The sequence below is a fragment of the Notamacropus eugenii genome, chromosome 5, assembly GCF_028372415.1.
Source record: "Notamacropus eugenii isolate mMacEug1 chromosome 5, mMacEug1.pri_v2, whole genome shotgun sequence".
Lineage (NCBI taxonomy): Eukaryota > Metazoa > Chordata > Mammalia > Diprotodontia > Macropodidae > Notamacropus > Notamacropus eugenii.
Window position 1 is genome coordinate 22729306 of NC_092876.1, and position 25035 is coordinate 22754340.

The 25035-nt window shown below is 39.3% G+C and overlaps 1 protein-coding gene and 1 pseudogene across 1 annotated transcript; one reads left to right on the plus strand and one right to left on the minus strand.

Moving 5' to 3' along the window:
• Window positions 1-203: 203 nt before the first annotated feature.
• LOC140507405 (olfactory receptor 9G4-like) lies at window positions 204-1124 on the minus strand. The gene has a single exon (XM_072615503.1). The coding sequence runs from the start codon at window positions 1122-1124 to the stop codon at window positions 204-206; it is 921 nt and encodes a 306-aa protein (XP_072471604.1).
• A 20481-nt stretch (window positions 1125-21605) lies between these two features.
• On the plus strand, window positions 21606-24702 carry LOC140508531 (methylosome subunit pICln-like; annotated as a pseudogene).
• Window positions 24703-25035: the final 333 nt, after the last annotated feature.

The window sequence follows — 25035 nt, forward strand, 5'->3', positions numbered from 1 at the left end:
CAATATTCACATGAGCTAGAGGATGTATTTCCATTTGACAAATGGAGAAACTGAGGCCCAGGGAGAAGAAACATCTTGATGAAGATCACAAAACTATATTGCTGGCAATTCTCAGATACAACATGGGCCATTCCATGGGTAGAGTTATGAGAGTATGTTATTGGAGACTTAGTTTATCTTTCTTCCCAAGATTTTGAGCATCATCATGGCTCACAAATGTAAAGCTTCCTTAGGGCTGCCTTCATATCTTTGTTTCTCATACTATAGACAACAGGGTTCAGGGTTGGGGTGAGGATGGAGTAAAATATAGCAGCTAGGCGCCCTTGAAGTGGGGAGTAGCCATTAGCAGGCCTCATGTAGGCTGAACTACCAGTTCCATAAAAGAGGATTACTGTGATGAGGTGGGAGGAACAGGTGGAGAAGGCCTTCTGGCGACCTTGTGTTGACTTGATGCGGAACACAGTGATGACAATCTGGATGTAGGAGAGAACAGTAAGTACAAAGCAGCTCATGATCACACAGCCACTAACAACAAAGCCAGCTGCCTCATGTTTGTGAGGATCAGTGCAAGACAATCTGAAGAGAGGTGGGAGATCACAGAAGAAATGTTCCAGCATGGTGCCACAAAAAGACAGGGTGAAGGTATTGGCTGTGTGGAAGGAAGAAAAGAACAGCCCACTCACCCAGACCACACCCACCAGGGCACAGCAAAACTGTTGGGTCATGGTGGACCCATAGCTTAAGGGCTGGTAGATTGCCAGACAGCGGTCATAGGCCATGGAGGTGATGAGGAAACACTCAGTAGCTCCACAGAAGACAAAAACAAAAAGTTGAGCTGCACATGCTGGGAGAGAGATGACTTCTGAGCCAGCCATGGCAGCAAAGAGGGCCCGGGGCAGTGTGGTGGAGGTGGAACACAAGTCAATGAATGATAGATGCTTGAGGAAAAAGTACATGGGTGTGTGCAGATGAGAATCCAGAGTCACTGCTGTGATGATGGAGATGTTTCCAAGCAGAGAGAATATGTAGATGAAAAGGAAGATAGTAGCACTAATAGTCTGCAGTTCGGGAATGACTGAGAAGCCCTGGAGAATGAATCCAGGAATCCTGGTGCAATTGGTCATTTTCTGTCCTCTGAAAATTCTAGCAGCCATAGGGCATACACTGGGTAGGTGCATTAGAAAAAAATCTGGGAAGGAAATGAAGGCTCAGGCACAACATCAGAAAATCTCATGACCTGGAAGATTATTTTCCTCCCCTTTAAACAGAGTCCTCCCTACAAGGTAGACTGTCTGAGTTTGTGAAGAGCTAATGGTGACATCATATCACCTACCCTCCTATACATAGTAGATTTCTGCAATAAGTAGCCATCTGATTGGATTCCATAAGTGATGAAGGGTAGCATATTTCACTTTTTAGAATTGTATTATATTTCTACTTCTTCCTTGTATCTAGCTGAAAACCTATAAATGTATGTTCACCTATTTTTCTGGGACCATACAAATAAAATATGAGGTAGCATGGAACATTACAAAGAACATTATATTTGGAATTGGAAGATCCTAGTTTGTTTGTGTCTTGTGTTGGCCACTCAGGTAACTTGACCCAGTCACTTCATCTCTTGTGGGATCACTTTCCTTAGTTGTAAAAGAAAGTGATCTGACTAGAGAATCTAATTAACAATAGTAATCCTTTCCCAGATCTATATCCTATAATCTTTCTTCTACATGACAGTTCTTCGAATGCTTGAAAGCAGCTATTTCTTCCTCAATGATGTCTCTTTGATAAGCTAAAAAATAAAACAAAGTTCTCTCAAATTTTCAACCAGAAGATTTCTAGACCTCTCACTCATATTGTCACCTTACTTTGAATGCACTCCAGCTTGACAATGTACCTCCTAGAATGCTGTGCCCACAATGGAAGATGGCACATTCCTGATGTTATTTGATGATGATACCCAAACTAAAGGAAAAGAAGAGAGTTCTTATTTAGAAGAGAAAGTGAGGAGAATTGATGACCATAGTTCATTCTTTAGGCAAGTAAATCTACTGTCACCTCCATATGTCACCTGCAGCAGAACCTCCATGTCTTTGTTGACCCTGTTATCTGTATGTAGAGTATTTTCCTTCCCCTTATTTATGTGTTAAATTTACAATCACCCTTTAAAGTCCAACTCGAACATCACAATCTCTAGGATCCCCCTGGTTCACAATGTTTACCTTTCCTTTCATATTTTGTCTTTCAGCACTCTGATGAAATCATTCTCCTCTCTCCTATTTGCTTTGGATTCTGAACTTCACTTCATGCTTCAGCCACCTCCTCAGCCTAGAAATTCCATTACTCTCTGTTGTCTTGTCATTCTGGAACATCCCTCCACTCCTGTGACTCTTTTGCCCATTGCTGAGTTCTTCCTGGAATAGCCATTTTGAAGCCAGCCATTACTCAGTCCTCTTCTGACCCTACTTCTGACACTCCAAACATTGATACTACGCCCTCTGTTGGTACCTTTCCCACTTCCCGCTTACCAGCTACCTTCCCCCTCCCCCTGACTAGAATGTGTGATTTCTGAAGGCAGACACAGGCTTTTTCTTGTATTTGTTCTCTGGAATTCACCATAATGCCTGGCACACAGTAAGTGCTTAATAAATATTTCTTGGCTTGTTCGGCAAAAGCAGCATGGCTCATGTTTACACTGTGAGTTAAAATTCACGAAGCACCTTACACTTTTTGTCACTTAATTATGAATACATACACCTAACTGTGATTATGTCTCATCCCTGCTTCTCCATCTACTCCTTCCCTGCTTTTCACAAATATGTTCAGGTAGCAGTAGCAGTAGCAGCAGCAGCAGCAGCAGCAGCAGCAGCAGCAGCAGCAGCAGCAGTAGCAGTAGTAGTAGTGATGATAATGATAATGATGATGATGACGATGATTAGATAACTAATATTTATAAAGATTTATGATTTACAGATTTTTTTTACATATAGGATTACCATTGATACAGACATTCTGTGACGTACATACTACTATTCTCCACATTGTACAGATAAGGAAACTGGTGTTTAAGTGGTTAAATTGTTTTCCATGAACTACACAGTCAATGCATGATTAGAACTCAAACTTTTGTCAATTAAAATATAGTATTGTAGTCATTAAATCAACTAAACTAATTATTTCCATTCCATTGTAAAGAAAAAGATATCTGTCACTTGGCACCTATTCAAGTTATTTTCCTATTTCTCTTTTCCCCTTTACTGCCAACCCCCAAGAAAGAGTTGTCTTTGCTACCCCTGGTACCTGTACCCATAATGCTTAATCATCCTAACATTTCTCTTGAATTCCAACAACTTAGTTTGAATTCAAATTTAAACACTCAAGTTCAGTACTATCTTTACTGTGTCCCCCAGCTGCCCTCAGGTTTCCCATAGGTGCAATGTTTTTTCTGAACTGTCCTCTCGTTTGGACTGCCAAGATCTACTCCCCTCATAAGTGCATGTCTGGTAGTCTTTTCTGCTACAAAGTTTCCGTCTTCTTGATATTTCTTATTTCCTCATATGACTATTATTTCCACATATATCCTCTGATGTAAGTATCTGCTCACGGCTGGATACTTTGTATCATAGGGTCCAGTAGCATTGCAATTATGGCGATTGTGTGTGTTGGGCAAGGGGTTTGGGGGTGCGGGCTGTCAGGGATGGAGGAGAAAGTCCTTACCAAAGAACTCCATATTGAACCGAAGCTTTTCTAGTTGAAATGTGTCCAGTCATTTAAAGCCCCTAGATGCCTGTTTGCCAAGTCAATTACCTCTTCTCCTTTTGACTCAAATAGGTTCACGTTTCATAAAAGGACTCCAGGGTGTAGACACATCTTGTTTTCATTCAGATCTCATCATGCAAAAATATATTTTTTATTGCATTGACTGAGCTTGGGTGGAGGTGGGGCTGAGGAGGGGACCATGTCCTCCTTTGGCACCCTATGAAGCTTTCCTTAATCCTGCTGGTTATTAATGTTCTTTCCCTTCAAATTATTTTGTACCAAGCAATTAACGCTCATTTAATACTATATGCCAGGCATTAAATTAATCACTGAGCACACAAAGAAAAGGGAACATCAGTGTATTTACATTCTAATGCGTCTTTGTACATGCTGTATCCCTCTCTTAAAGGCAAAAATTTTATTTTTCATTTCTATCCATTGTGCCCAGTTCAGTGTGTAGCATATATTTAGTATATCTTTTTATATGTGTATAATCAAAGCTGTGTATTTTTTTTTTCAGTAGCAATGTATGGCTATGAGAATTAGACATAAGGAAAATGGAATCTACAGTTTCCAGTTGTGCTCCTGGAGAAGACTATTGTGTGTCCCTTGGACAGCAAGGAAATCAAATCAGTCAATGCTTAAAGAGATTAATTCAGACTCTTCACTGGAGGGACAAATCCTGAAACTTGAATACTTTGGCCACATAATGAAAAGAGATGACTCATTGGAAAAGACCCTTATGCTCTGAAAGGCTGAAGGCAAAAGGAAAAGGCAAGAAAAAAGATGGTAGAGGATGGATGAGATGGATAGATAGTATGGTCGAAGCAACAAACTTGAGGTTGGAAAGACTTCAAGGGACAGTGAAGGATGGAAGGAACTGGAGTGGAATGATCCAGTGGGTTATGAAGAGTTGCACATGACTCAGTGACTGATCACTATCTGTGTAACCTACATGTGTGTATATGTATATATGCACACACACATATATAAAACTGTAAATATTAGTAGGTTTGTTTGTGTGTGCATATATATGCATACATGTGGACTTGTGTATATATTTTCATAATGTGTATATTCATATGTGTATTTATGTGTTATACATTATGTATCCATGTATGCAGTTGAACTGAATTCAGTATAATTTGTTACTTGAGGAAGTGGAGTATCTCTTTTCTAAATTTTTAATCTTCCCTAATATCTAACTCAGGTCTGCATGTAATAGACATTCAATTGAAATTGTTAGTTTTATTGGAAAATCCCTCTCTTATGAGATAATACATTTTTTTTGGACTTCTTGAAAGCATTCTTTCTTATATTGGATTAAAAGCTATCTTAAAACTTCCACCACATTCTGTCCTCTAATCAATCTAGTATTCTGTCACCAGAAGTAACCTTCTTCACGGTCTCCTCCTGGATTCTTAATCCTTTTGTGTCATTGACCTCTTTTTCAGTCTGGTGAAACCAACAGAGACTTCAGAATAAATTTTTAAATGAATATAATACAATATTTGGTATAATGGAAGAAAGCAAGTATAAATATGTGTGTCTGTATAATTATATAAATACAGACACATATGCGTACACAATTCTATGAAATAAATGTAGGATGTATGCACACATATATCTACCTATCCACTGTATATATATGTACGTGTGGAGAAGATTTTATACAGTATGTGAATATCATAAAGAGAATCAATTCTGCAAGATTTTAGAACTGATCTTTTCAATTGAAAACCAAGAAGATGAGGCAAAACATTCATATTGTGACAGAGTCTCTGAGCTTAAGATGCTGAACAGGACATATCATCAGCTACTGCTAATATGGGAATTTATTGTTGCTGGATTTTGTAGATTTATGTTGAGATATTTTTGGTTTGATTTGGTTTGTTTTTTAAATTTGTTCAACACAGGAGTAAAGGGAGGGACAGATTAATAAAAATGCTTTTTTAATGAAAGAGAAAGCAAAGACCTTTAAGAGGCAGAGGTGAAGGAGTTTCTTCCATGTGGGGGATTGCCAATGCAAAGGGGAAACCTGGAAGGGGAAATCCTGAGTTTGAGGAAACGTCAAGCTGACCAGTTTGAATTGAATATAGAATGCACAAAGGGGAAATCAAAAGCAGTTAATGTAGTTAGTTCAGCTGTCAATAGTACACTCCACTATGCCTTGTGTGCACATTGTAGCAGACAATGACCAAAGGGAGTTGGAGAAGAGGAAAGGTAAGGGAAAAAAGAGGGGAAGGCAGGGGAAAGACAAGAAGTAGAGATAAGGGGAGAGAAGGTATGGGAAATGGAGAGGAGAGAAAGGGCAAGGAGGTATGAAGGAAAAGGTGAAGAGAAGAGAGAATTGGAGGGAGGAGGCAAAAGACCAGAGAAACAGAGTATGGTGGAAAGATGAGGAGAGCAAGATGGGAAGAGCAAGGAAGACAGAAAGGAGGGAAGGGTGACAAGTGCTGTCAAAAAAATAACTCCTACGTCATGCTTTGGACTAAACAAATTATGTGACTAAGGAAGAGTGACTTTTGGGGGAGGGAGAGAGGTATGCTGTGTTCCGTTCACTGATAATAAACCCAAACATTGCTGTCTGGGGTTCTTCCTCCTCTGTGAGGCTAATGGCAATGAAAGCAACTAGGGTACCCCCAAGCAAATGATTTGAGAGAGAAACTGGAGCTGATTGGAATAAAGAACCAATGCAACATAATTTTGCTGCTGTTTACATCCATCCACCCAGGAAGTCACATCATGACTGATCTACATTTCTGAATTGTAGAGAGCATCTAACTCTCGTCAGTACATGGAATAGAGTGCTAGACCTGGAGTAAGGATGACCTGATTTCAATTCCAGCCTCAGATACACACGATGACCCTAGGCAGTTCACTTTACTTAGTTTCCTCATCTGGAAAACTGGGATACTAATTGCATTTCCCCTGCAGGGTGCTGTCAGGATAAAATCAGACAGTATTTATAAAACACTTTTCAAACTTCAACGTGCTATATAGATAATAATTACTTAATAGTTAATTATTTATACAAACCATTATGTAGCACTTTGAAGTTTGCAAAGTATTTTTAGAAACAGTAGCTCATTTTGTAAGTAATTGCGCTGAGTGAGTATTGCTATTAGTGTTATTATCATCATCCCTATAGAATGTTCTGGAGAACTTATTGTAATAAAACTGACATTTACAAATGTCAATTTACATGGTATACAGAGTGTTTTACCTATATGATATTACTTAGTCCCTATAGCAATCTTATTATAAAGATGCTTTCGGTAATATCCACCACCTCCCCCCAAGGATGAAGCTGAGTCTCGAAACTTACATGAAGTTTCATAGTCTCATTTTTCATGAATGTCAGATATGGGGTTCAAATTTGGATCTCTGAGCCATAAGTACAAGAAATTTGATCACTGCTCTTGTGAATGGGTTACCTAAATACATAGCCGGTGGCAGCATCCTACCTCATCACCAGAAGACTGGTTTGTGAGAAGGGCAGTCTGAGGAATTCACTGCCAAGAATGGAAATTGCGAATGAGTTTCTCCAATCATTTCAGCTGAATTGATAGGGAGTCACAGAAACAGATGTCAGTGAGAGTGAGCAGGTCTTTTTTTTATTTTTAAATAATAGGCCATTATTACAAGATAGAGGGAATTGGGAATATTATGAGGAATTGGGAATGAGTGGGTTAGGGAGGTGGTCCCCAGTCATACACAGAGTCAGGACTCCAAGGGTCTGGTTAACTGCTGGATCTAAGCCCATGAATCCCTGCAGTGATGTTCTTCCAAGTGATTCATGGGGAAATTTTCTGAGCACCCCTTCGGGAAATGATTCATTTGACTCTATAGTGGAACCAATCCCTAGGAATTAAATATTTCATAATTAGAATATCAGAAATGCCTTCAGGGATCCATCTATTTCAGATGTCTATTAAGTAAGAGGATTTCAGGTTAATTTATACATGGTTCTGACCACCCTAGTGATATCCTCAAGGTCATGGACATGGCCAACCCTTAGTTTCAATACTTTTTTAAAAAAATTTTTATATTAATTTATTTGTTTTCTGTTTTCTACAACAACTTCCATAAGTTTTGGATTTTCTCCCCACCTCCGCTTACCTCCCAAGATGGCACACAATCTTATACAGTTTCTGTACATACATTCTTATTATGAGCATTTTCACATTAGCCATGTTGCATAGAGGAATTAAAATGAATGGGGAAAACTATGAGAAAAAACAAACCAAAAACAAATTATAACACAAAAGAAAATATTCTGCTTCATTCTGTATTCCAATTCCATAGTTCTTTCTCTGGATATGCATAGAATTTTCCTTCAAGAAACCTTTGGGAATGTTATAGGTCCTTGCATTGCTGTGAAGGGCTAAGTCTACCAGAAAAATTTCTCATATACTCTGGTTGTTACTGTGTACAGTGTTCGCCTGTTTCTGCTCCTTTCTCTCAGCATCAGTTCATATAAGGCCTTCCAGGCCTCTCTGAAGTCTTCTTGTTCATCATTTCTTATAGCATAATAGTCATTCATTACATTCATATACTACAACTTGTTCAGCCATTCCCCTACTTTTCCAGTTCTTAGCCTCCAAAAAAGTGAGCTGCTATTAATATTTCTGTGCATGTGGGACACTTTCCTATTTTTATGACCTCTTTGGGATAGAAGCTATATTACAGGATCAAAAGGTATGCACATTTTTGTAGCCCTTTGGGCATAGTTCCAAATGCTCTCCAGAGTGGTTGGATCAGCTCACACTCCACCAGCAATGAATTAGTGTTCCAGCTCTCTCACATCTTCCCCAACATTTATCATGTTCCTGTTCTGTCATGTTAGCCATTCTGATATGCATGAGTTTCAATTCTTGGAAGGCCAGCCATTTCAATGGCATAAGAATAGCAAAGTAGGATATGTGAAATTGCACTAGATTTAGTATTCAAATCTTGCCTTTCTCAATTAATACCTAGGAGAGCTTGGACAAATCTCTTCCCTTTTAGGTCAGTTTCCAAATTTGTGAAAGGGTAATTGCAGCACTAAACTCTGAATGAGGAAAACCTGAGTTTGAATCCTGCCTCATATATGAGTAATTGTGTGGTCCTAGGCAAGTTACAAATCTCTGTCTGCCTCAGTTTCTTCTTCTGTAAAATAGGGATAATCATATCACCTACCCCACAGGGTGGTAGTGAGGATGAAATAAGATAATATATAAAAATTCCTATAAATATTCTTACTCTTACTGCTGTATCATCTCTTTGGTCAATTGAATTCAATTTAGCATGCAATTATTGAGCACCTACTATATGTCAGGCACTGTGGTAAGCATTGGGACTGAAGACAAAACATTTTAAAAATTATGTTTTTTAATTTATATTCTACTGAGCATATAAGATGTAAACAGAAAGGAAACTTGGTCCCTTCCAATTCTCAAATCCCTTGATACAATGATCCCATAGTGATGATAGCTCCTCCAGGTCTTAAGAGAAGGCCTTTTTAACTTGATATGAAGTATCTCAACCGTCACTCAGTGAACAATCCTCTGATGAAGACTTTTTCTTCATGAAGTCAAACAGTGGCAAAGCTCTAGTAAGTCTCGAATCTTGAAGTCAGAGCCATTCTGGCTAGGGTGAATTTTTCAAAATGTGGACTTTGTTGGCAGAACCTTCTGGACCCCAGTGTCATGTCTTCATGAGGAATTATTATATGAGTTTGATAGGGGCCTCCTAATAACACAGAATAGAAATCATTCAGGATTTCTTGAACTTTTCCTTTTCCTTGTTTCACGGTTTCTCCATAAAATAAGCAAAAATTATAGAAGGTAGCATTTCTTTCTGTACAGCACTTCAAGTTTTGTAAAGCAATTTGTATACATAATGTGCCTTTGGAATACCTTTAACTTAAACTCAGCAGCTACATTGCACAATGGTTAGAGTGGTCACCTAGAATTAGGAAGACCTGAATTTAAATCTGGCCTTACACATTGGCTGTATGACCCTGTGCAAGTCACTTAACACTGTTCACCTCAGTTTCCTCATCTGTAAAATTATCTGGAGAAGCAAACGGTAAACCACTCCAGTATCTCTGCCAAGAAAACCCCAAATGATTCAAGAAGAGTACAACAGGACTGAAAAATCACTGAGTAATTGACTGAGCAGAGTAAAACTCATAGCTCATTATCTTTCCTCCAAACCCTTGTCCCACCTTCCCTGTAGTTATGTGAACAACACCATTCTCCTAGTCCTTCAGGCTGGAAACATAAAAGCTATCTTGAGATCCTCACTATCATCCCCTCACCACCCCACAGATCCACCCATTTATCAGGGTCTGTGAACCTCACCTTGGCAATATCTCTCAAATACACCATGTTCATGGTTACCACCCTTCATCGCCCTACAACTTGACTATTGTTATAGCTTCTGGGCCTGGGGGTCTATCTGCCTCAAGTCTCTTCCCACTCCAATCCATCTTCCATTCAGCCCTCAAAGTGATTTTCCTATATTACAGTTCTGATCATGTCACCCTCTACTCAATTAACTCCAGTGGTTCCTTACTTCCCCCAGGATCAAATACAAAATACACTGGTTCTCAAAGCCCTTCACGACTGGCCCCCACCCATTAACCTTCCAGTCTTCTCACACTCAATGCCCACCTACTCTTCTATCCAGTGCTGCTGACCTCTTGTCTTCTCTCTGAATGACATATCTTTATCTCTCAGCTCTGGGTATTTTCTCTGGCTGTCCTCCATGACCAGGATGCTTTTCCTCCTCTTTACCTTCTGACTTGTCTAGCTTCCTTTAAGCCCCAGCTAAAATACCCCTTTCCACAGGAAGTCTTTCCCAACTTCATTTAAATTATTGTTCCTCCATCTTTCATTTTTCCTATATATTGCTTCCTGCATATATTTGTTCACTTGTTGTCTCCTCCATTAGACTGTAAACTCCTTGAGGGCTGGAGCTGCCTTTTGCCACTTTTTGTATCCCTAGAGATAAGCATAGTTCCTAGCACATAAGGGATGCTTAGTTTACTGACTCATAGGAGTGGTCTCCACAGGGATCAGCTACCCTATATTCAAGTTACTCTGTAGGTCTATATTCCTAATATTATCACTCATGAATTCCCACTAACATGTTTACTTGTCAATAGTCTATTAGCTCATTATTAGCTTATATTAAATACAATTTAGAATGCAATTAGCTTATATTAAAAACATTTACTGAAATATCATAGCAAGAAAATTTACAATGGAAAACTCACCTCAACCCCCATCCTAAACTTAGGACAGTATCTCCTTTTAAACACTACAAAACAAGAATGTCAGCAAGTACAGAGATCATGCATGAGGGGTTCACATGGAAAACTCGTGGTATACCCTAGTGCTCAGTCCCTCCTTCATTGGAGGGAGACATGTTAGCTGAGCTCTCCTGAGTTCTCTTTAAGGCCTGCTTGTTGGTTGCAGTTACCAATTAGATTAAAAATCTTAGCCAAGGCTCTGCTAGGCTCAGGCTGGAAAGAAATGCAATGAGTATTCTCCAGGCAGCTACGTGGTGCAATGGACAGAGCATTGGACCTGGAGTCAGGAAGACCTGGGTTCAAATCCAGCATCAGATAGTTTCTGTGTGACCCTGGGGAAAACCACTTAACCCTGTTTGCTTCAGTTTCATCATGTGGAGAGGAAAATGTCAAATGACCCCAATACTTTTGCCAAGAAAACCCCAAATGAGATCATCAAGAATCAAACCTGACTGAAACGACTGAACAAACACAGAGAATACTAGAAACAGTACAGCTTCCCCAGAGCCCTTATAGTCTTGGCCTATCATCTGATACACCTCAGGTGATTACCTGTTCTGGAATCAAAGTGAATGCTGTTTGAATTTTCCCACCTGAAGAGATGGTTGGGTTCCCTTTTCACATTATGTGTAAGCACATCTCCTGTCACCTTGTGCTTCTGCTACAAAATATCATTACTAGTAAAGGAGAGTAAGAGGAGAGATAACTCCTCATACCAGCTTATCTCTGCAAGATGCTCAATCTACATCTCAGGAGCACAGAGTTACCCTAGAACTCAGTACCAAAACCCACAGCCCTCTCAGTATTCTCAGTTGTGATTCTTCTCCCACATAAAAATTTCCATTTCTCTTGATACAGATAACTGAATGCATACAGGGGATGCACAGACCTTTTCATAGACAGATGTGACCATTCAAACATGGAAAGGAGAAATCCTCACTGCCCACAATCTCTATCGACTCTTTTAACTGCCCCTTACTTAACTACAAATGGATCCACTCAGGCAAAAATGTTTTCCCTCCATACTCTAAAAAAGAACAAATTCAGTTATTCAAAATCCAAAACCTTGTGATTTCATCCTTTGAATTGAAGAGTTGCTTCATCAATTGCTATACTCACCTACATTTTTTATTTCTACAATAATGCAGGTAAGTGTTTTTGCTATGGTCATAATTTAGTAGAGGAAGAGGAAATTGAGTCTGAGGTAATATACTATTTCCATGCTGGGTGTGGTCATATAGCCAACGTCAGAACTGGTATTCAGTTTAGGTCACCTGACACCAATTCTACTGCTCTTTCTTCTTTACCCTTTCATCCTTCAGGTATCAAAGAAACACTTGAGTTGAAAAAGAAATTACTCTGATGGACCAATGATATCATCAATTTGTGTACTTTTCATTGTGCAAATAGAAAACCGCCCACTTCTTACTGTGTATGATTCTTCTACAGAGGATCTATCCAATGTACCAAAGATGCTATGATTTAATACCATTTGTAAAGATCTTTTGTCTTTATCTTGAAAACATTTCAACGTGCCCCCTGCCCAGCCAAAATGATGTCCCCAAAAGTGGTTAAAAAACGCAGCTAAGCAAAGAGAGTCAAAGTAATGAATGCAAAAGCCAGAAGTCTCTGTTGGTCAGAGCCCTGGCCTGACACCGCATAAATGTGAGGGGCTGCAAACCTTGAAGTCAAGCCTGGGACAATAGCTATATCTCTACCGGCCAGCACCAACACATACCTTGTATCAGCAACACAGTTGTGTTGGATGTGAGGTTTTCCATCGGTATGAGCAAATTGGTGAGTAGAGGCCAAAAAGGCGGATAACTCAGGATGTGAGTGCAGAGTGTCTCCTGCCCTAAGGAAAGACAATCATGGTTTGATAAATATCTTCATGGGCAAAATCACAATGGATCCAAAGTCAGATTCAAATGGGTCCCTAGTGAGAGCCTACAATCTGATCCCTGATTTTAACCTACTCTCAGAAATGATTTGCCTGAGGTTGCATCACATAATTAGTGGCGAAGCAGGCTGTGAGGTCACATGATGTAAGGCCAATCATGTCAGCCCACTTGATGACTGCTGCTATGAATAATTTTGTGGGCCTAATTATATAGTATAATGAAGTGGCTATTTACTGAGAACCAAACATTGTTCAATAGAGTAAAGCACAAAGTAAAGTAATAGCAACATCCTTAAGTAAAAAATATCATTCAATACGATAAAAACATGTCACATCAATCATATTATATGTATATATGATATATATGCATATATACTATATATATATATGCGTACATACATACACACACACATATATATGTACACACACACACACACACACACACACATACAGTGGAATCTTGTTTACGAGTTTAATTCTTTCTCAGATTCTGTTCCTCACGCTATGTGTTCATATTGCAGAGCAAATGTTCCCATAGGAAATAATGTAAAGTTGGATGATAGGTGCCACATCCTCAAAAATATTCATATAAAAAGAAACATTTATTATTTGAAGTAAGTTTTTGTCCCTATTGTGCCTGAAATATCATAGCAGTAATTAGTACATAATATAAACTGAAAGTCAAATAAATTAACCTCCATTTTACCTTTGAGAAGAAGTGTGGCTGGTGTGAGGGAGATGGGAGGGAGGAAGAGAAGGAGGAGGAGGAGGAGGAGGAGGAGGAGGAGGAGGAGGAGGAAGGCTTCTTGCTTGGAAGGAGAGTCTTCTCTGAGAACACTGGGGATTTCAAAGCCAGGAGTGTTCTCTCTTATACTACTTTCACCTAAAGTAAGGCTAACATGACTGCCTTCCCTTATTTTCTTGTGTTTTAGACTCACTTTCATGCTTTGACTCACTGATATTTTTTTCTTTATGTTCGCTTCTGACATGCAATCTAACAACACTTGTTTTTGATTTAAAAAAATTCATTTGTTTTCAATTTTCAACAATCACTTCCTAGAGCTTTAAATTTTCTCCCCCTCCCTCCCGCCCCTCCCAAGAAGGCAAACGATCTTATATGGGTTAAAAAAAACCTTTTCCCTAGTTGAGCATCATCCCTTCACAAACCATTCAAGTCCAAACATGATGTTCATGTTCACATAGTTAATTTTTGTTTATCTTGCAAGACAACTTTTGTGAAAAATTTTTCCTCATCCAGCAAAGCCAGGTTACTTGTAATGTAGATTCTACTGTATTTATATGCTTGTATATATGTATATGCATATACGGATACAGATGTACTTATTTATGTACGTATATATATGTATATACATATATTTGCAGATACAGATATAGATTATAGATGTAGATGTAGGCATAGATATATACATATATAAGCTGGTTGCTTGTTGTCCTTCCTCCTTGAAGAGGACCAAAATGAAATCACCATGTTAAAGTGGAGTTTCATTGTGTGATACTGTGGCTGATCAGAACAATATGAGCTTGGAATGTTCCAGCACAGGTTGGGCACAGAAAGTTCACATGAATATTTGGGGTGGATACTCCAAATTTGCGCATCCTACACTTACTTTGTGTTGTCTCAATTCTGCTTCGCTCATAGAGCACAGCACCCTTTCTGATGTGGGCACACCATGCTGAGCGCTCCTGTGCCAGTGTCTCCCATGTCACACAATCAAATCCAAAGTTCTTGAGAGAGACCTTGCGAGTGTTCTCGTATTGCTTCTTCTGACCGCCATGTGATCGCCTGCCCTATATGAATTCTTCATAAAACAGAAAATAAAAGAAAAAACGATATATATATAATATACATACTATATGTATTATATATTATATTTATATATATATATCATATGTGACTGTGTAGGTGTGTATTTGATCCTACAGGTGATAGAGAATTACTGAATTTGTATGTGATAGTTAGACTGGTGCTTTAGTAAAGTCAATTTGGTGACTGAAGGGAGGATGGACTGGATCATGGAGAGACCTGAGGTAGGCAGACCCACCAGCAAGCCACTGCAATAGTCCCAGCAATGAGGGAATGAGGACTTGTGCCCCAATAGGAAGAGAGAATGGGGAATAGTTGGAGATAATGCAAAGATGCAATCAGCAGGCCTTGGCAGCAGATTGGATATGAGGGGAGAGCTCGTGTAAAGCCATGGATGGCACCTGGGTAGGGAATCTTGGGGACTGGGAAACAGCAGTGTCCTCAATGGGGACAGAAAGGTTAGAAAGGGGAGAGGGTTTAGTATGAAAGATATTGAGTTCAGTTTTGGACATGTTGAGTTAAAGATGACTGTCCACAGTTCTGTGAAAGGCAATTAAGGATCCAAGACTGGAGTTCAGCACCGAAGTTAAAGGCTTGATTGTCTGATTTGAGGTTCATCAGCATGTGGCTGATAATGAAATCCATTGGAATGACGAGATCACCAAGTGTAGCAACACAGAGAGAAAAGAGAAGAGAGTCCAAGGCAGAGAGTTCTGCAACACAGCCAAGGTTAGTGGGCATGACCTGGAGGAGCATCCATCAGAGAAGTCTGAGAAGGAACTATAAGGTAGGAAGTAGAAGAGCCAGGAGAATATGGGGCCCACAAATCTAGGGAGAAGAGAATATCAAAAAGGGAGTTATCAACATTGTGAAAAACTGCAGAGATTTTAAGAAGAATGAGGATTGAGAATAGGCCAATGGATTTGGCAATTAAGGGATCACTAGTAACTTTGTAGAGAGATGTTTCAAAAGAGAAGCTATATTTTAGGCACTTAAGAAGAAATTGAGAAGACAGCAAGTGAAGTCATCTATCATAGACAGCTTTGTCACATAATTTTGCCATGAAGTGTAGAAGAAATAGAGGATAGAAGTTTACAGGAATGGATGGTTCAAGTGAAGGTTGTTTTTGTTTCAGGATCATGGAGACATGAACATGTTTTGAGGCACTATGTAAGGAGTCATTGGGCAGCTAACTGGAGCAGACGATAGAGAATTGGACTTGGAGTCATGAATATCTGAGTTCAATTCTGGCTTCAAACACTTACAAACTGTGTGTCTCTGGGTAACTCGCTTATCCCTGTTTGGCTCAGTCTTCTTATCTGTAAAATGAACTGGAGAAGGAAATGACAAACCATTCCAGTATCCTTGCCAAGAAAACCCCAAATGGGGTCCCAAAAAAATCCTATACAAGTGAAATGACTAAAAAACAACACGATAAAAAGCCCACCATCCTGCCTAGGACAGAGTACGACCTCAATAAATATAATTAGCAGACTTTAAACTTAATCAATTTTCACTAACTTATCTGGAAGGGGAAGGAAAGTATGACAATCACTTCCCTGTAGCTTGGGTATGGAGATTTTGATAGCCAGAGACAAGAGAATTGATAAGACGGAGATGTGACGTTGAAACAAGTAGCAAAGCAATGATTGATACTCAAGGCCTATCTTTGTTGCTTGATACTGTAGGGCCAAGTAGAAGTTACAGTCAATCTCTGAGGCTCCATTCCCTCATTTGAAAATAAAGAACGGAGTTAGACAAGATCAGAAATAGAAATCTTTTGGGAGTGAAGGGGGATTGAAAGGCATCTATGGGAAGTAGTGAACCAAAACTCTAATGTCTCACTTCAGTTCAGGACTAACTGCTATTGTGTGTGTGTGTGTGTATGTGTGTGTGTTCATCTTTCATTGCCAAAGAAGACCATGCCATCAGAAAAATGATGACATGACTTGCACTTGACTTTGTTTTTGAGTGAAGGAGGGTTGTGCAGGTCACCAGCCTCACTTCTCCTCCAGAGCCATCTGAATTCAGTGACCAAATATTCATCAGGATGACTGAAGATGACCCAGGATGAGGGAATTGGGCTTAACTGACTTGCCCAAGGTCACATAGCTAGTGAGTGTCAAGTGTCTGAGGTGAGATTTGAACTCAGGTCCTCCTGACTCCTGCACTGGTGCTCTATCCACTGTACCACCTAGTTGCCCCAACCTCTATTGTAATGTGTCATCTATGACTCTCTCAAACCAAGAACATGTAAGAATATGGATGACTTTCATTTCTATGCTGAAAGGGAGTGGGGCATGTTTTTAGTGAAACCTAAAATTCAGAGACAGGGGAAAATCATCTTGTTCAACTTGCCAGAAGCCTAACTTGTCAGCTTGAATCACATGTACCAAGCAAAGCCATAATTACTCTTGCCAACCCAGGAGATGCTATTTCTCTCTTTACCTGGTACTATTATATAGGCAGTTATGTATCATGCTGGATAGAGCACCGAACTTGGATTCAAGAAGACCTGAGTTCAAATCTAGCTTCGGATACTTACTAGGTATGTGACCCTGGACAAGTCATTTCACTTCTGTCTGCTTCATTTCCTCATCTGTAAAATGGGGTTAATAATAACACCTACTTCCCAGGTTGTTAGTAAAGAACAAATGATTTTTAAAGTGCTTCACAAACCTTACAATGCTTGGTGTATTCTAACTACGGTTTTTAATCATTATCTTTATGGAAATGAATTAGACCATGCTGTCTCCTCATCAACTATGTTCAACAGCTCTCTCCACTGGAATTACCTGAATTGTGACCCTGGGTACATAGACTCTGATGAGATGAACTACTGATTTCCAGAAACATATTTTCAATTCACTTGTAGGCTATTTCCAATACTGAGTAGCACCTCACCCTCATTTTTTCTCTGTTTTTTTCCCTTGTCTTTCCATATTATAATTTCATTAAATGAGGGTATTGTCATGTTTGTATTTGTATTCTATGGGCTCAGCACAGTACCAGGCACATTGTAACTGCTTAAGGAATGAATTGTTTAATGATTTATTAACTTGTTAAATGTAACATTTAATGTTTAATTGTAACTGCTAAATGAATTATTGTCCCCATGAATCTAGACCCAAATAGAAAAGCAAGTTCAAAAATCTTGCCCACCATGAAAATTATGTAAAGTTCAGAGGAGGAAAGTCCAATATACCTTATCACTAAAGGGAAACTGACTTCTCTTCCCTCCTCAGTCCAGGAATGGTGATGTTGCAGAAATGATACTATTGGTCTGTGTTTAGCACTCATGAATCTAGTTGCAAGTGGACCAATGAGATAAAGGAGGAAAAGGAGAATCATTTCTAATATTTTAAAATAAGCAGAAAATGAACACAACCATAAGAGCATAACGTGAACTGAGGGAGAAAGAAGGGAAAATGACTCGTGTCCACATGCTACAGCTACCATAGTTTTGCCTAAAAGGAATCTTTAAATCCGCTCATCTTTCATCTCTGTCTGTGCACTGGTCACCCTCACCTTGACCTGATTCAACTCATCTCTTCTTTTAAGATGCAACTCAAGCATCACCTTAAACCACAAGGACGTTTCCTGGCCCCTGTGACTGTGAGGAGAATCTCACTCAAACTACCTGGTATTTCTGCACTTTGGATTAAGTGCAGTTATTCTCTTTGTTGGTTTTTATTAATTTTATTTTTAATTTCCAGAGTTAAAGAAGAATTTTCATAATATAGTTTATTTAAAAAAGGTGATTGCACAAAAAACTGTAAATCTAGTATGTACAACTTGCTGCTCTTTTTAAATCTATAATAAAGTAATTGTGTAATATTTTTCTTCATTCCCCCCTAGATAGTTGCATTCAGCGGTTGTTGTCCTTCATTCTCGAAGAGGACCAAAATGATGACACCATGATAAACTCAACTATTAGTGTGTTCAACTGTGGCTGATCAGAACGATATGAGTTCAGAATGCTCTATCACACATTGGGCACAGACAGTCTACGGGGAGGACCGTCCAAATCTGTGCATTCTATATTTTCTTTGTACTCTCTCAATTCTGCTTTGCTCAAAGAGCACAGCACCCTTTCTGATGTGGGCATGGCATGGTGAGAAGTCCTGTTTCAGTGTCTCCCATGTCACACAATCAAATCCAAAGTTCTCGTGAGAGACCTTAAGAGTGTCCTTGTTTCACTTCTTCTGACCTCCATGTGATCTCCTGCTCCATGGGAGGTTTCTATAAAATAGTCTTTTTGGCAAATGTACATTTTCCATTCAAACAACATGGCCAGACAATCAGAGTTGAGCTCTCTGAAGCATAGTTTGAATGCTTGGCAGTTCAGCTGGAGCAAGGAGTTCAGTGTCTGGTATCTTATCCTGTCAGTCGATCCTCAGAATCTTCCTAAGAGAGTTCAAATGGAAGCAATCTAGTTTCCTGGCATGGTACTGGTAGACAGTCCATGTTTCACAGGCACACAGCAATGAGGTCAGCACAATGGCTCTGTAGACCTTCATTTTGGTAGTCAATCTAAGACCTCTTCTTTCCCAAACTTTACTTTGGAGCCTCCCAAACACTGAACTAGGTCTGGCAATGTGTGTCATCCTCATTTTCAGTGTTTACATACCTGGAAAGTACACTACCAAGGTAAGTGAAGTTATTCACAGCATTCAAAACTTCTCCATTTGTTGTATCAGATGGTTCCTTATATGGATGATGTGGTGTTGGCTGATGGAGCATCTGTGTTTTCTTGATGTTCATTATGAGGCCAAAATTAGTACAGGCAGCAGAGAATTGATTCATACTTTGTTGCATCTCATCTTCAGAGGCTGCATTGAGTGCACAATCATCTGCAAATAGAAAATCATGCACCAACACTCCGTCCACTTTGGACTTGGCTCGTAGTCTTTTCAAATTGTAGAACTTATCATCAGTATGGTAGTTTACTTTGATGCCATTTTCATCCTTATTGAAAGCATTTGGCAACACGGTCGAAATCATCATGCTAAAAATCAGGGGATGAAGCACACAGCCCTGTTTCACTCCACTGGTGACTAGGAAGGCACAAGGGCATTGTCCATTGTCCAGAAACCAGACAAACACGCCATCTTGAAATTGACATACAAAGGTGATGAACTTCTCTGGGCTACCAGACTTTGACGAAATTTTTCATAATCCCTCATGAATAACAATGTCAAACGCCTACAAATATTGTGTGTACACCTCTGTTCTACTCAAGTCTAGATAGCTACCATAAGTCATATATATATATATATATATATATATATATATATATATATATATATATATATATATATATATATATATATATATATATATACTATCTGTATCCAGAAACTGAAATGACAAATAGTAGTGTGTATAGAATGATTTTTCATATATGTGTGTGTGTGTGTGTGTGTGTATGGATTTGTTATTTTTGGACTTTGTAGAGTTGTGCTGAGGTATTTTGGGTTTGATTTGGTTTGGTTTTTAATTTTTAAATTTAATTTTTAAATACAAGGGGTAAAGGGAGGGACAGATCAATAAAAATGTTTGTTTTAATGAAAAGGAAAGCAAAGACCTTTAAAAGGCAGAGGTGAAGGTGTTTCTTCCATATGGGGGATTGCCAATGCAAAAATAGAGAACGTGGAAGAGGAAATCGTGAGTCTGAGGAAAGAGCAAATTGGGCAGTTTGAATAAAATAAGTCAAAAGTAGTTAATGTAGTTAGTCCAGCTGTCAAAACTACATTCCTTCATGTCTTGTGTGTATACAGTGTAGGAGAGAGTGAACAGGGGGTATTTAGGTGAAGAAGAAGAGAGGTAATAGAAAAAAGAGGGGAAAGGAGAGGAAAGATGAGGATTAGAGATAAGGGGAGAGAAGATAAGGGAAATAGAGAGGAGAGAAAGGGACAGGACATATGAAGGAAAAGGTGAAGAAAAGAAGAGGGAAGAGGACAAAAGGGTAGAGGAAAGGAGTATGATGGAAGAATGATGAGAGTAAGATGGGAAGGGCAAGGGAGACAAACAGGAGGAAAATGTCACAAGTGCTGTCAAAAAGAAGACAACTCCTAGATTATGTTATGGACCAAATAAATTATGTGACTCATGAAGTGGGGCTTTGTAGAGAGGGGGAAGGATATGGTATATGTAGTTCATTGATAATGAACGCCCAAATTGTCTGTGGATCTTCCTCCTCTGTGAGGCTAGTTGCAAATGAAAGTGACTATGGTACCTCCAAGCAAACCATTTGAGACAGAAACTGGAGCTCATTGGAATATAAAATCAATGTAAAATGATTTTTCTGTTGCTTACATCCATCCACCCAGGAAGTTACACCATGACTGATCTGTCTTCTTGAATTGTATATAGTATCTAGCTCAATTCTGTACATGGAATAGAGTGTTGGACGTGGATTAAGGAAGATCTGAGTTCATTTCCAGCCTCAGACACACACTAACCCTAGGCAATTCATTTTTACTTCTGTCTGCCTCAGTTTCCTCATCTGTAAAACTGGGACAATAATAATATTTACCCTCCAGGTTGCTGTGAGAATAAAATCAGACAATATTTATAAAACACTTTGCAAGTTTAAAGTGTTATATAGGTAATAACTGTTTGATAATTATTTATATAAATCATTACGTAGCACTTTGAAGTTTACAAAGTATTTTACAAACAGGCCATTTTGTGAAAAATTGTGCTAGGAGCAATTATTATTAGTATTATTATCATCATCTCTATAGGATGTTCTGGATAGCTTAAAGTAATAAAACTGGCATTTACAAAGAGTTTTGTGTTATACAGAATGCTTTACATGCATGATATTACTTAGTCCCAACAATAATCTTATTATAAAGATACTCTAGATATTCCCCCTTTATATCCAAGGAGGTAGTTGAGTCTCTGAAAACTTACATGACATTTCCATAGTCTCATTTATCATGAATGTTAGATACGAGGTTCAAATCTGAATCTCTGAACCGTAAGTACAATCAATTGTATCACTGTCTCTGGGTGGCTCTTGTGAATACGTAAATACATAACTGGTGGCAGCATCCTACCTCATCACCAGAAGGCTGGCATATGAAAAGGACAGTCTGGGGAATTCACTGCCAGGAATAGAAATTGTGATTGAGTGTTTCCAATCAGTTCAGCTGAATTGATGAGAGGTCATAGAAACAGAAGTCAGTGAGAGTGAGCAGGTCTTTTTTAAAATTTTTAATAATGTCACTATTAAAAAATACTGGGAATTGGGGAGGAATTGGGAATGAGCGGGTTGGCGGAGTGACCCCCAGTTCTATACATAGAGTCACGACTCCAAGGGTCTGGTTAGTTGCTGGATCTAAGCTCAAGAATCCCTGCAGTGATGTTCTTCCAACTGATTCATAGGGAATTTTCCTAAGCATACCTTTGGGAAATGGTTCTTTTAACTCTTAGTGGATCTGACCCCTAGAAATTAAACTTTTGATAATTAGAGTATCAGAAACACCTTCAGGAATCCATTCATTTGAGATTATTGGGTATGAGGACTTCTGGTTAGTCTGGAGATGGTTCTGGTCAGGCTTGTGATAGCCTAAAGGTCATGGACATGGCAAACCTTTAGTTTCAATTCTTCAGTGGTCAGCCATTTCAGTGGCATAAGAACAGCTGTGTAGGATATGTGAAATTTCACTAGATTTAGAGTCCAAATGCTGCCTTTCCCACTTAACACCTGGGAGACTTTGGGAGACTCTTCCCTTTTCAGGCCAATTTTCAAATTTCTGGAACAGTAACTGGAGCACTGGACTTGGAGTGAGGAAGATCTGAATTCGAATCCTGTCTAATAGACTACTAATTGTGTGATCCTAGGCAAGTCACAAATCTCTATCTGCCTCAGTTTCCTCACCTGTAAAGTAGGAATGAGAGTATCACCTACCTCACAGAGTGCTAATGAGGATCAAGTAAGATAAATTTGTAAATTTCTACATGAATACTATTACTATTACACCTTTTATCATCTCTTTGGACGATTTAATTCAATTTAACATGATGAAATGATTAAGCACCTAGTGTATGTCAGGCCCTGTGGTAAGCATTGGGACTGAAGACAAAAAAATTAAAATCATGTTCTTTCAGTTATATTCTGCTGGGTATATAAGATGTAAACAGAAAGGAAACTTGGTCCCTTCCAATGCTGAAATCCCTTGACGCAATGATCCCATAAAGATGATGGCTCCTCTAGGTCTTAAGAGATGGTGTTTCTTACTTGCTGTAAAGTATCTTAAACATTACCCACTGAACAATCCTCTGATGAAGACTTTCTGCATGGAAAAGCTCCAGCAATTTGAATCCTGAACTCAGAGACTTTTCAGCTAGGCTGCATTTTTCAAAATGTGGGATCTGTTGGCAGAACCTTCTGGAGCCCAGTCTCATATACTCATGAGGAAATATTAGATGAATTTAGTAGGGGCCAAGAACCTTGCATTGCTCCAACTGCTGTGAGCTGATGCAAACATTGTGCAGAGCAATTTCAAACTGCCCAAATGGCTACAAAAATATGCATACCCTTTGACTCGCAATATTGCTTCCAGGAATGTATCCCTAAGAGACCATAAGAATGGGAAAAGGTCTCACATGTACAAAACTATGTATAGCAGCTCTCTTTGTGGTGGCCAAGAACTGGAAATCGAGGGTATGCCCATCAACTGGGGAATGACTGAACAAGCTGTGTTATATGTATGTAATGGAATACTATTGTGCTCTAAGAAATGATGAGCAAGAGGACTTCAGCGAGGCCTGGAAGGACTTATATGAACTGATGCTGGGTGAAAGGAGCAGAATCAGGAGATCATTGTACACAGCAACAACCACAATGTGCAAGGATTTCTTCTGGTAGACTTAGACCTTCACAACAATGCAAGAACCTAAAACATTCTTGAAGAAAAATGCCATTCACATCCAGAGAAAGATCTATGGAATTGGAAAGCAGAATGAAGCAGAATATTTTCTCTTCTGTTGAGTTTTGTTTTGTTTGGGTTTTTGTCATGGTTTCTCCCATTCATTTTAATTCTTCCATGCAGCATGACCAATGTGACAATGTGTTTAATAAGAATGTATGTGGGGGGCAAGCGCGTCTCCTTTGCTTCCAGTCCAGCCCCCCTACCTGGTCTCCCGGGTGGTCACCACCATTGCCACCATTGACAGAATGAGTTTCCTGAAGAGTTCCTTCCATCCAGTCCAGAAGATGGGCTTTGGTAGCAGCAGCCCAACACCCAAGCAGTGCTGGATGGCAAGGGCCTCAGCACTTGTACCCTCTACATCACTGAGAGTCGCCTGCCCTGGTTAGATGGTTCTGCAATAATATTTTCACTGGACTATCACACCATTAGTTTACATGCTATCTCCAGGGATGTAAATGCCTATCCACAAGAGCACTTGTACATTATGGACAATGTGAGATTTGGAGAGGAAGTATCAAAAGAACTAAAAGAAACTCTAATGGCAGAAGCGGAAGAAGATGAGGACAATGATGAAGACACTGAACCAATTGCTGAGATCAGATGTGTACCAACTGATAAGTTAGCATTGGAAGCATTGTTTACTGCAATGTGTGAATGTCAAGCTTTACTTCCAGATTCTGAGGGTGAAGATTCAGTTGATTATGATGGAGAAGAATATGATGTGGAAGGACATGAACAGGGACAGGGGAATATTCCTACATTTTACACCTGCGAAGAAGGATGATATCATTTAACTGCAGAAGGGCAAGCCACTCTAGAGTGACTGGAAAGAATGCTTACTGACTCTGTTAGTAGTCAATATAACATGGCTGGAGTAAGGACAGAAGACTCTGTTAGGGATCATGAAGATGGGATGGAGATAGATACTACACCAACACTCGCTGGACAATTTGAGGCTGCAGATGTTGGTCACTGAAGGTTGCTTATGCTGAGAATAGATTTCACATATTACTGAAGGAAGGAACTTTCTATCTTTCCATAGTGGAGAGGCAGAGAAGAAACATCTTTTTTCCTTCTGCAAAAATGACCTAAACCAGTTCTTTCTTCAGAGAGACTTATGCTGAGTCTATATGAATTAGCATCAGCAGAAGCTTACACTCTTTATTAACAGGAATGGCTGAATTCACCCAAAAGGATATTTGTGGCATATTGACTCAAGAATCCCATGCCCAGTTGCAGTCATCTAGGCCTATAAATCCTCCTCTCTCAATATTTATGTTCCATAGGGCAGAGGCTCACATGGTGCAGG